Genomic DNA, 12,231 nt, shown 5'->3' with positions numbered 1-12,231 from the left:
AGAAATCCTGTCTCGAAAAACCAAAAAAAAAAAAAAAAAAAGCTTGGGCCCAAAGCTATGTGAAAACCTAGACCCTGGAAGACCTCTTTATTGGTCCTCTGTAGCTTCTACCTAAAATAAACAGGGATCTGGAGAAGCAGCAGCCAGACAATGAGGACACACTGTGAGGCAGAGTTCATAGCCTGGTGTTCCTCCTGCCAACAGTGGGGGCACATGGGCAGTTTGTAGTGGAGGGAGACTAGGAAGCTATATTCCTTTCCTGGGTGATAATGTTTGGAAATTCTCAGAATGGAGTAAATATGGCACTGGTTCCTGAGAGCTGGGGCCAAGCAAGCAATATCCAGCTCCCAGAATACCTTGAGATGGGTTGGCAGGAGCAGGAACAGACATTTTACCTTGGTACAGTCAATGATCAAATACCAAAAGTCATGTTCTAGAGCATAGTATTGGGGAGGGAAGGTTCAAGCTATTGAGTGAATGTCAAGACACAGCCCCAAATAAGATGAGTCAAAATGAGCAGAGGAGCGCACACCACCAGAGAACAAAAAGGCTGGAAGAACCCATGACCTACAGTGGAGGACAGGGGCGAGCCATGCATGTTCTTTTATGACAGCTATCTCCAGGGCCATCTGCAATGCCTATAGATGCCTGGTGCTTAGAAATTACTTGTTAAAGGGATGGATTCTCATAGTTACTTGCAGGGATGTGCCAGCTACATAGGATGGAACAGATGTATTTATTTCTCCCTCTGCCTCTGTGTGTGTGTGTGTGTGTGTGTGTGTGTGTGTGTGTATGTGTGTGAATGTGCATACACAACTGTGTAAAGACCAGAGACCAACAAATTGGGCATCACTATCTACTGTATTTTTTGAGATAGAACCCCAAACTCACTGATTGGCTAGACTTGCTGACCAGTGAGTTCTGGGGATCTTTCTCCCCCACCTTCCATTTGTGCTAGTATTATAAACACTTATCACCATTCTCTGCTTTTATGTGGGTGCTGAGGATTCAAACTCATGTCCTTACGCTTGAATGGCAAATATTTTACTTATTGAATCACCTCCAGCCCTGAGAAGGGATGTAATTTTTTCCTTTCGTAGCTGAGGTGAGGGACATCTAACAGCAGGCGTGTCCATCTCTTGGGGACTCTGTGGGCCACCTGTAAAGTGCAGGTCAGGACAGGCTTGGACCCATATTTAGAACAAGGGTTGAAACAGTTTCTCAAAGGCCTATTGTTGACAGTGAACTGTCATTCCACTCTGTATCTACTGTGTGAGAGTGGCCACACAGAACACAAAAGAGTCGATGTGCTATCCAATCTTTTTGTATAGTTATCCAAACTACACAAAAACCAGCATCTGGTGTGAGCTGTTTCTTAGACCCTTCTTTGGAGCAATAGTTTGAAAGCTGATCACTGTTGGAGGAATTTGACAAGGTTGCTCTGAAGATGAGATCTGAGATGAAAGCTTTGGCTTCTTTTAAGAAAATGTGCAGTAACAGAGGGCAAGCATATTCCCAGTGCCAAGCCCATATTTTAGACCTTACTAGATTTGTGAAAAGATTCAGAAAAGACAAGTTCTTCACAAATTAAAAACAAAAGAAAGAATACTAAGTGGGAACACTTGGTAAAATCTAGGAAACTCGAAGCTGATCTGTACCTTCTGAACCAAGTAGACGCTTGTGGCTCTCTCAGCAGCCACCTTATCCAGAGAGGACCCCTCAGGAACGAAGTAACTCACATCGGCGATGTGGACGCCCACTTCAAAGGTGCCTGTAAGCAGATAAGAAAGAGCATCAGACTGGTTGGAAGGTTAGCAGAAACTCTCCTGGGGTCCTTTCCGAGGGAGCCTGTCACTCTCACAGGCTCAGGCCCTGAAGCATGGACCACTGTTCTAGTCCTGCCAGCTACTTCTAGCTCCTGTGACTAGTCCTGCTGTCACTTTGTCACTTTCCTCATCCTACACCAGAAAGATGAAGAGGTTTTTACCGTGAACAAATGAGAGTGCCGTCTTCACAAACTATTTCCCATCTCCAAAGGCTTCTTATCTTGGGGTAAACTCATCACTACATTTGCAAAAGACAGGCCACGTGGGTAATAAGTTAATTCTTCCAGGTTACAAGCAATGAGTTGGTTCCCCAAACCTATAAGGCACTGTTTCTGGAAGCTCTGCTTTCCATTGGCCACAGCCCGCAGTCAGCCCTATGCTTGACCTGCCCATCTTGCCCCTGTATCCCCTCACTTAGCCCTTCTGCTGTCATGCTTCTAAACATGCATTTGGTGATGTCACTTCTGAGCTCACTGTTCATGTCCATGCATGGTCTCGCCTCAGCCGACATTGGTAGCCTTGCAGCCTATCCTTCACACACTGTGGAGGCAGTTGCCACGACAACCTTTCTACTCTGAATGCATCCATCTTACTTTATCCCATTCAGAAGCTTGTCTGGCTGGTTCTTTTTTGCTATGCTTGGATTATCTCAGCAGAATCTGCAATCAGCAACCTCCTTACCTAAAAAGGGTCTACTTAAAGAGAATCTCCAAGCAAGAAGAGGTTTTTCTGTCCTCTCTTTACTTGTCTGCTTAAACACCTATTGTGTATCCAATGATACTGATTGTGGTTTGTCCCCAGAATGCTCATCCTTGCCAGGTATCATAGCATATTTTCACTGGCTTAAATGTTCCTTGTCTACCTCTCTGGAGATAATAGAGCAAACACAGCAAATAGGGCCTTTCTTGACTGTCCATGCTCAGTGCCTATAAGAGTGCCAGTACACAGTGGGCACTCAATATTTATTGAATAGAATCAATAGCCTGCTTGTTCCTCTCTCCTGTCCTTTCTTTCTTCCAATAGCTCATCCTCTACAATGTCCACCAAGGAAAGAGGCAGTATCCAGGTTGGTGGAACTGTCCCTTAGGGCCACAGGAGAACTAGTTTATAAACTTAAGATTTACTCTTATTTGTCCTATTAATCAACTTTCAAGATGGTATGCCATATGAATATAAATATACATACACGTGGCTATACACACATGTGATACATCCATGGGTGTACTTATGTATGTGTTTATGGAAATACACAAAATAGACAGCATCTACAGAGAATATGCTCATAAAACAAGCATTTAGCTTGGAGAAAGATACACTGAAGATACAGGCACAGGGTTGAAGGAGCTTAAACTAAGCACACACCTGGTGCAGTCCCACTACCTCCCATCCCTGTTGACAGTGACTACTCTTGGCATAGGCACAGGACCCAAACAGAACTTCTCTGAGTCTGTTTGCAGGTCCAACATGGACTTCATCCAAGAGAGTCTCTCCTGGGAACCCAGAATCGAGGAACGACATAGCCTGTAGTTGTCAGGAACCACCTTCACCCACATACTCAAAGTGACAAGTCTATGAAATACGGAAAAGTCCAGGGTGACTCATTTGACCTCCAGGATCCAGTTGAGGTTGAACCTAGTCTATTTGTCTACTTGGCCATTCCTGAGCTAATGAATACTCTTTCAGTTCTGACTCATTGAGAGTCTCATACGGTATCAAGGAGCCTATTAGCACGTCCCCATTTGCTCCCTGGGTGACCTGTGTGACCAATCCTAGGGCATCAGACATTCTTAATTAAAAAAAAAATTACGTTCTTATTTATGTGTAGGTATATGTGTGGGTTGGAAGTAAGCATGCCATGATATACATGTGAATGTTAGAAAAAAAACTTGAGGGAATCAGTTTTTCCTTTCACCATGTGAACCCTGGGGATCGAAAACTAAGATCATCAGACTTGGGGACAGGAGCCTTTACTCACTGAACCATTTCACTGGCCCATCAGATATTTTATATGAAACATTTATAGCTTTTACCAATTTCCTATTCCTCGTTCCTAGGGAGTTTTTAAAAATGGGGTGCTTCAAATGAAGAGTTCAGACAAGGCATAGAATTTATTCTTCAATTGTTCTGACACACAGAGATTCTCCCATTAAGTGTCCTTTGGGTTTTTCTGCACAGTCTTGTAGCATTTACAAAGGAGAAGCCAAGTCTAAGGTAGCTGATGGCTGCTATGGGGTGATGCAATGGGCTTATCTTACAAAGGGAAAAGGCTGGCTGGGGAGCGGAGAGAAAGCAGTCTGATTCCAAGTTGAGCAGCCTCACTCTGATATGCACACAGCAATGGTGCTGGGTGCATGCCAGCTATGTTGCATGGGTGAACATGCCTGTTATGGCTGATGCTCTAGGAACTTTACTCCAAGCAACCACAGGCGAAGTTCTCAGCTTCTAAATTCTGATATTTTAAATATTTAAAACCAACACTTGACAAAGGTAAAAGAGAGGGTCTTCTTTTGAAGTCAGGATCATAATATGTGTGCCTCACAGGTAAATATTGACTCAAGGAAAAGAGAGATGACTATTACATCATGATATAAACCATAATTTTAAACTTGGGCTCTGTGTTACTATACATGAACTTTCTGAACTTAGTGAAAATTGACAAACTGACAAAGAGTTCATTACAGGATATAAAACACAGTGGAGGCCAATCTAAATATATTTGAGGGACTTGAATTTCGTCCTGAATTCCCTGCAGAGCCTCTTAACCCAGCAAAAGACACCCTCTTATTCTCTACTTTGGATGTTTTTTTATGAAAACCCTAAATAAATATTTTATTACATATATTTTCATAACATGAACTTGCAGAACTCTCAAGACAGTGGCACTGAAGTTTTAATTCTATGAAAGAAAATATGCACCTCAAAAGGTCAGGCATAGAGTTTGCTGTCAGTACTATGTTTTTAAAATGCCCCTCTTAATGTCTATTAAAAGAATATAATGGGGCTGGAGAGATGGCTCAGTGGTTAAGAGCACTGGCTGCTCTTCCAGAGGACCTGGGTTCAATTCCCAGCACCCACATGGCAGCTCACAACTGTCTGTAACTCCTGTTCCAAGGGATCCAACAGCCTCACACAGACATACATGCAGGCAAAACACCAATGCACATAAAATACAAATAAATAAATTATAAAAAGAATATAAAAATTTCCCTTAAAAACTTAAAAAAAAAAAAAAAAAAAAAAAAAAAAAAAAAACAGTTCTCTATCTACTGGGGCAAAGGGGACTCCCATGAGTTTCGAGGAGCAGTGAAACAGAGAGAAAGAATTCTCCAAGGCCATTCATGACCGTCCCAGAGACCACAAAGCTCAGAGGATTACAAACATTCCTTTGAATGACCTGAGGAGAACATCAGAACCTCTTCATGCATGTAAAATACTAATAGACTAGAGCCAGGGCTTAGAAACCATCCCTTCAAATCCAGCTTCTCAGCTGGTGCAACCACTTCATGACAGTGTCCTTGCCATGTCCTCAGGGGTAGGGCTGTCCTCAAGGTGGTCACCTGCTCTGTTCTCAAGAGCCCCACTTATGACAAAGGGTTTTCTCTTTTTCAAAGATGTTATCATTTTTTAGAGAGAGAGAGAGAGAGAGAGAGAGAGAGAGAGAGAGAGAGAGAGAGAGAGAGAGAGAGAGAAAGGAGTCAGGAAGAGGACGTGAAGTCCCCTAGGGCAGAGATAAAGCACTTGTCAGCTGTCTGAGGGAGTCCTGAAGGAACACATGTGCTCTTAATTGCTGGGCTGTCTCTCTAGCCTCAATAAAGGGCATTCTTGCATAAATCCATGATATATAGAATGAAGCCTCTGGTTGACACCAGCATTAGGCATCCATACATGGAAATATCCCCTCTTAAGGAGGACTGAGCCTAATGTAATTAGCAGATACACTGATAGGATAGAGGACAAAAGCATATGGGAGCGAGCTGAAGTGTAATTGATGGGAAAATAGGAAAGTGTTTTGTAATCTATGACAACTACATGAACATAATATTGGCAATGATGGTCATAAAAATTCTAATCAGGGCTGGGGATGCGTCTCAAGGATACGTCACTTGCCCATAATGCATAAAGCCCTGGGTTCAATCCTGTCCCTTCAAATGCTAACCAGAATAGCAGGAATATATCTCTGTGCCAGAGCCTCTGAATACATCTAACATCGACAACAACCATGACCAACAGATTGCATGGATAAATCACCTGAGGCCAGGAGAGGCTGCAATCTCTGGTGAACATAGCTCAGCCAGGATAGGATAAAACCCAATTCCAAGCCAGCTTGACTCCTGAGCTTCTGTTCCTTTCATTCCCCCATCCATAACCCCCACCCACAGTCACTTCCAGGACAAGACGAAACAGCCTAATTTTCTGTCTCAATGGGCCCCAGCTCAAAAACCCTCCCTATCATTCATGACTCAAGGGAAGCCACATTCTTAGCTTTGGATTCAGAAGTCCTTTTCCTAGCCCTGTTCACAGCCACACCCCTGTCCCTGAAGGCTCTTTGGGTTCTCACTGCCAAGCTCCTAACCACTTATAGCAGGGCCTGATTGTGGAGCAACCACTAAGCCATTAACTCGAGTTCTCTTTAATTAGAAGAGTAAGTCCTGGAAACCCAGGCAGTTCCTTTCTAAATCTCTAGCTGACAGTCAACTTTAGCTGGAAGCAGAGTGATTGTCTTAACTACCAGAGGCCTGGCCAGCATCGAGGACTGCCCAGGCAGGGGTGGCAGAGATGGAGGCATTGGCAGTTTTCCCTTAGCTACAGTAAGACTAGGCCCTTCCAGACCTGGGTCACTTGAGTGTGCCTGCACCACTGCTGAGAACGGGCCTTGGTGACACAGGCCCTTCTAGCTCCAACAGAACACTCCTCACAGAAAACAACAATATGTGCTGTAATAAACTGAGTATCTGTGTCCTTTCCAAATTCACCTATTGAATCTGAATCCCCAGTGTAACATCAAAAGATGGCACCTTTGGGGAGTGATTAGGCCATGAGGTCAGAGCCCAGACCAATGAGATTAGCATCTTCATAAAAAAGATCTCAGGGTCTGAGAATACACCTCAGTAGTAGAGTTCTTGCTTGCAAACCTCAGAGCTGTGGATTCCATCCTTGAAAGAAAAATAAACCCCCAAAACAACAGTATCTGAAACAGTGCCCTTGTCCCTCCACGATCCAAAGACACAGCAATGCTATGACAAAACAATGATGCTATCTGTGAATTAGAAAGTGGCCCTCACCAGACACTTGGGCTCTCAGTGCCTTCATCTTGACCTTCCCAAGCTCTACAACTGTGAGAAACAAGTTACTATCGTGCATGAGCCATGAAGTATTTTGTTCCAGCAGCCCCAACAGAGGCATGCACTGTTTGGGTTACCAATGAGCTATGCCACTGCATCCAGAGTTTACAGTAGCATCTGAATCCTGAAGAGTTTTCCTTCTCACTTCCTTTCTCTGCTTGTCCCACCCATGCTTTCTTTGTGTTATGCCTCAGAGCTTTGCCAAGCTAACGTCTCTGCTAAGTCTGCTTTCCCTGCACTGTCCAATCTACTCTCTGAGCTCAAGTTGACACATGCACACATCTACTATTAAGTGACATTTAGCTGCCCCAAAGGCACCTCACATGAATCCTCCATAGCAAATCGATTTCCTGTTCCTGTTCCAGGAAGTGGGGTCACCCCCCAACTAAAGCAACAAAAGCACCTTCATGGAGAAGACCAGAGGAAACCCAGGACTCACTCAGGCCTCTGCTGACCAGTCACATTGCACTCCATTTTCCAGACTTCTCCAATCTGTCCAGACCTCTTCCCCACCCATCCCCCGCTTGACTAGACTGCCCATCATTTCCTTTAAGGAAGACCTTCTAAGCTCCTCATTGCTCCTGGACACTGCACAAGCCTGTCCTGGGGTCCTGCTGCTCTGACTCTTCCACTCCTCTCAGTACACTGTCTTGTTCTACATGACAGTTCATCTGAAACCAACCAAGTTCCTCCTCACACTGTCTATCCCAGGCACTTTAACCTCTTGGCAGTGCTCCCTGTCTCCCCACTGTGATAGTTCTCCTCAGCATGGCTCCCAAGCCTGCAACTCCAGCTACTCTGCATTCTCTCTCCTCCCCCCAATCCCCACCTTGCCGTGTGTGTGTGTGTGTGTGTGTGTGTGTGTGTGTGTGTGTGTGTGTTTTCCTGGCAGCTCCTCTTGTCCCTCACACTCCATCTAAGGGTAAGAGAGGGCTTTCACTGGCAGAACCATCCTGATGACCAAGTTCTAGCACCATCCCCTTCTGTGCCCTCCCCCAACACCAGTTACCACATGCTCATTATCAGTTACTTCCCTTCCCTGTAATCAGCTTGAAGGACAGAGAAAAGGCTTGGTGTATAGCCAGTGTTTCACATCAACTGAATGAGCAGGAAAGTGAGCAAAGCCCTAGGGCAAGCAGGGTTGTAAACAGTGGCTGCTCTAACTGTCCTGTAGGGCCAGGTGTCCTTGGTGGTTCACACACACAACGCCCAGTCTTCATCCTTTAGGTGACTTCAAAGTCAGGACTTCCCAGTGCAGTCTACTTCACCCTCGGATAAAAATGGCAAATATGTGTTTCCCCCTTTTCAAAGCCAAAATATATCACCCTAGAATTTTCTATTTATTGCTCTAGTTCCAGCTTACAGGCTGCTCAGAACAAGCCCACATCCGTAGGGGACAAGAATCTGGCTAAGAGAAGGAACAGGGTTGGCAGAGAGTAGCAACAGCTGTGACTGCTGCCAGCAGCATGGGGCTTCTGGAGCTCTTCTCCTTCAGGTGAGACACCACATAGCTTGGTTTTGAATTATCCCACAACCCTAACATTCTTTCCAGACATGCTCTTGACAACAACCCCCACTTATTCAGCATTTGACAAATGCTAGTAAAGCCCCTACCATGGACGTGCAAGGTCCTTTCTGTGGGGCTGTACTCCAGTGAAGAGAGAAGGATGGCAGGTAAATGAATAACAAGGTAAGAAGTCTACTCAGACAGCAGAAAGGACACTGGATAAAGAACAACATGGGAGAGAGTGCTTGGCACATCTCTTAAGTGTAGTTATGAAGGCCTACAAAGGAGAATGGACATGTCAAATGATGGCCGCAGGGCATACCCAGAGCAAAGGGCTACAGGCAAGCCAAGCTTAAGGAGGCTAAGGAATAAGGAGAAGTTAGCGAGGGAGGGAGGAGAGCAAGTAGGAGCCTAGTGAAGTACCTGGGCCTGTTGGGTCAGGATGAAGCATGTAGACTTTATTTCACCCAAGATGGGAAGAGACAAACTGAGTATACCAGGTTCACAGTCTCCTTTGGCTGCTAGCCTCATTCTGCATACCATGGGTCTATTGTTGGGGTTTATGGTGATATTAAACTGCAAACAGTAACCCCAAAGAAGGTATTGCTCTCTGGAGAATGGTGTTGACAGGCAAAGAACTGAAATGTTTGGTGAGTAGTCTGTGTAGTAAGCACAAGCAGAGGTGAAAGCAAGAATCACCTACAGGACTGACTCTCTTTCTCCCCAACCCAGCGGATGTCAGAGTTCAATGGGCCCCTATCCAACTGTGATGGGAGCATACTGCTCCTGGGGATTACCCTCTTGACCCCACGGCCAGTGTTCCTAACCTATAAGAGGGAAATCTGGTTCAAGAGCTCGGAAATGATAAGCTGACCAAAGGGACTGAGAGAGCACAGTGAGCAGTAAGGGCTTCACTTTAGGTACCTCATCCAGCCAGGATGCTGGCCTGGGTTGGTTCTCCTTAAGTTTTGAGACAGACTAAACATCTGAAAAACAACTAGGTTTATATCACCTTGTGGCCACACAATAAACTCCCTCTTTTAGCCGGGACAAGCAAAGTCCCGCTGACTTTGGTGGAAACACTGACAGAGTTGCTAGGTAAGAAGGACAATTCAAACTGACGAATTCCAGTTCCGTGTGGTATTTCGTTATGTAATCTCCTCACACAAAAGCTGACCACTGGGATGGCATGCCATGGCAGCACTCCATGGTCGTGACGTGCTGAGGATTTGAGGATATTTCTTAAACTTAGAAGGAGTTGAAGTAATGAAAAATTCCAGGACACATAAATCTGAATGCAATGCAAGGTCTCTGTGTATGAGGAGGGTGGTTTGGAAGAGTTTGTGGATTTTCTTTTCTTTTTTTTGTTTTTGCTAACCCATCAAAGGGTTACAGAGGACCTTTAGGTACACATTCCTTAACTGGTGAGCTCACCTTCTGGAACTAGGCAGCTTAAAGAACCTTTCCCCTTCACTGTTACAAAGAGCTCTATCAATCTGCAAGTACTCAACGAAACTGCCCACACAGCAATTTTTGTCATGTTCAATCTAATTCTCAGGAATCTCAGTTTAAATTTATACGAACAGCATGGAAGAGGAACACCCAGGTAGTAAATTCCACTTTTCCCTTTCCAAATGACTTGAGAAATGGCCTTCTTCATTAACAGGAAGGAGAACGAGGGGCTGAACATGTAAGGCTGGCACAGGCAACGTCTGGGAATTTCCAGGCGTCTCCAAAGTGAGTGAGGAAAGCCTGGGTCAGCCGGTCAGGCCTGGGACAGCACTGAGCACACACATTTGATCCTTCCTCAATGCCAAGACAGTGGAGCTCAGGGGTGGGGAAGGACCCTTGACAGTGGTTACAGACGTGGAGAGTGAAAACAAGAGCGGCCACGGTGGGTGGCTGGGGTGGCAACGGGGCAGACTGGCCATGCTTTGGGGGTTGCAGAAGCTAAGAAGGAGTTTTATTTTAATATTCTGTCGGCTGCCTTCTGTGCATGTTCAAAACCCTCCACCGGTACCACCACCCCCAAAAATTGCAAGGCTGAAGTCAAAGAAAGGAAAAATTTTGAGAAGGACAAAATCCAGTTAAGTAAAACTAGGTACAAGTTTTCAAAGAGACAAAAGAGGGTTACAGTTTGAAGCAGAATGACAATGCCTCCAATGATGACTTTCAGAAATGATTTTCCAAGATTATTCCTGACTTCATGATCCATGTTTGTATTTGTTTTCAGAGGCATCAACAAGAGGAAGAACAACAACAACAGAAACCTGGAGACCTGGCTTACAAGTGCCTGGAGAGAGACATAGGAAAGTAATAGCAGGGTTTTCCTTTAGATGACAGGACTGCAGATTTCTTCATGCTTTTAAGAAATTCTAAGTTTCCCATGATAAATGTCTTTGTCATTTAAGTTTTAGATTACTTTTTAAATGTACTGACAAAATACTGTATACACTTCCACTTGCTTCCATACAACTCTGAGTCTATAGTATATACACAGATCCCTGCAAGTCTGGGCAAGGAGCCATGAAATGGGTGCTGGCATACTTGACTTTTGGTGGCTGGTAGCAACTAAAACACTTTGCTAGTAGGCTCTATAAAGGTGACCTCAGCCACTGGGTATACCCTTTCCAAGCAGACGAGACTCCAGTGTGTATAAGCCTATGACACTTGCTCCAAACACTTTCAAACGCTTCTCTGGGGCTATGGCTGTCCCGGAGCCCCAGCCTTCCTCTATCCTGTGGCACAGTGAGCACTGTGTGATCCCCACTGAAGATTCTCCTCCAGAGCTCAACACACCTACATGTAGGTTTGACTACAGAATTTTAGCACATTTTCATGCTCATTTGGGGACTGATTCATCCTTCTTTATCTCCCTTTCTCCATCCTTTGATCTCTCTGCACCCCCTTTCTCATGTTGTTTCTGATACAAGGTCTCACTTAACCCAAGCTGGCCTCAAACTCAACTTGCTATGCAGCAAAATCTGGCCTAGAATTCTGGATCCTTCTACCTAGGCCTCACAAAGGGCTAGGATTACAGGTAGGCTCCACCACACTCAGCCATTCATGGATTTTTCTATTTTCTCTTAATTAACAAGACATAATTATTATTTTCTAAAAGCAAAATTTAAAAGATATATAATTTTATACATCTCAAAGAATATAGATACCTTTAAATGCCTAGTTACTATGTGTTAACTGTAATTACCCACTGCTTAATTCAGTCTAAATCTTCCTTCTACTTGAAATTAAAGTTTTCTTCCTCACTTTGAATTCTGAGAGGCAAAAGCTCATCACTTTAAATCGTAGTGATAAAAACTTGGAAGGGCTCTTCTCTCATTACAGAGACACTTTTTATTTATTTATTTATTTATTTTGGCTATTTCTAGTGATGTTAAATGATTTATCTAATTACTCAATTTCATTCATTCATTCATTTCTTTGCATTAAGGAGAAACAACTTTCTAACTTCACAGTATACAAAACAAAAATTATATTAATAATTTATACAGGTAAAAGATGGAAATCTGCACGCACACACACAAGCACCAAACAA

The 12,231-nt window shown here is 44.2% G+C and overlaps 1 protein-coding gene across 4 annotated transcripts in view; it reads right to left on the bottom strand.

Moving 5' to 3' along the window:
- Positions 1-12,231, bottom strand: part of Dis3l2 (DIS3 like 3'-5' exoribonuclease 2) — a 322,978-nt gene that overhangs the window by 89,952 nt on the left and 220,795 nt on the right. For all 4 annotated transcript variants that reach the window (XM_059278396.1, XM_059278391.1, XM_059278392.1 and 1 more), the window contains one exon: positions 1,659-1,771. In XM_059278396.1, coding sequence (XP_059134379.1) covers positions 1,659-1,771 — 113 coding nt within the window. The remainder of the gene's footprint in view (positions 1-1,658; positions 1,772-12,231) is intronic.

This window comes from Peromyscus eremicus, chromosome 13 (assembly GCF_949786415.1).
Source record: "Peromyscus eremicus chromosome 13, PerEre_H2_v1, whole genome shotgun sequence".
In the NCBI taxonomy this organism is placed as follows: Eukaryota; Metazoa; Chordata; class Mammalia; order Rodentia; family Cricetidae; genus Peromyscus; species Peromyscus eremicus.
This window is presented reverse-complemented; position numbering and strand designations above follow the sequence as displayed.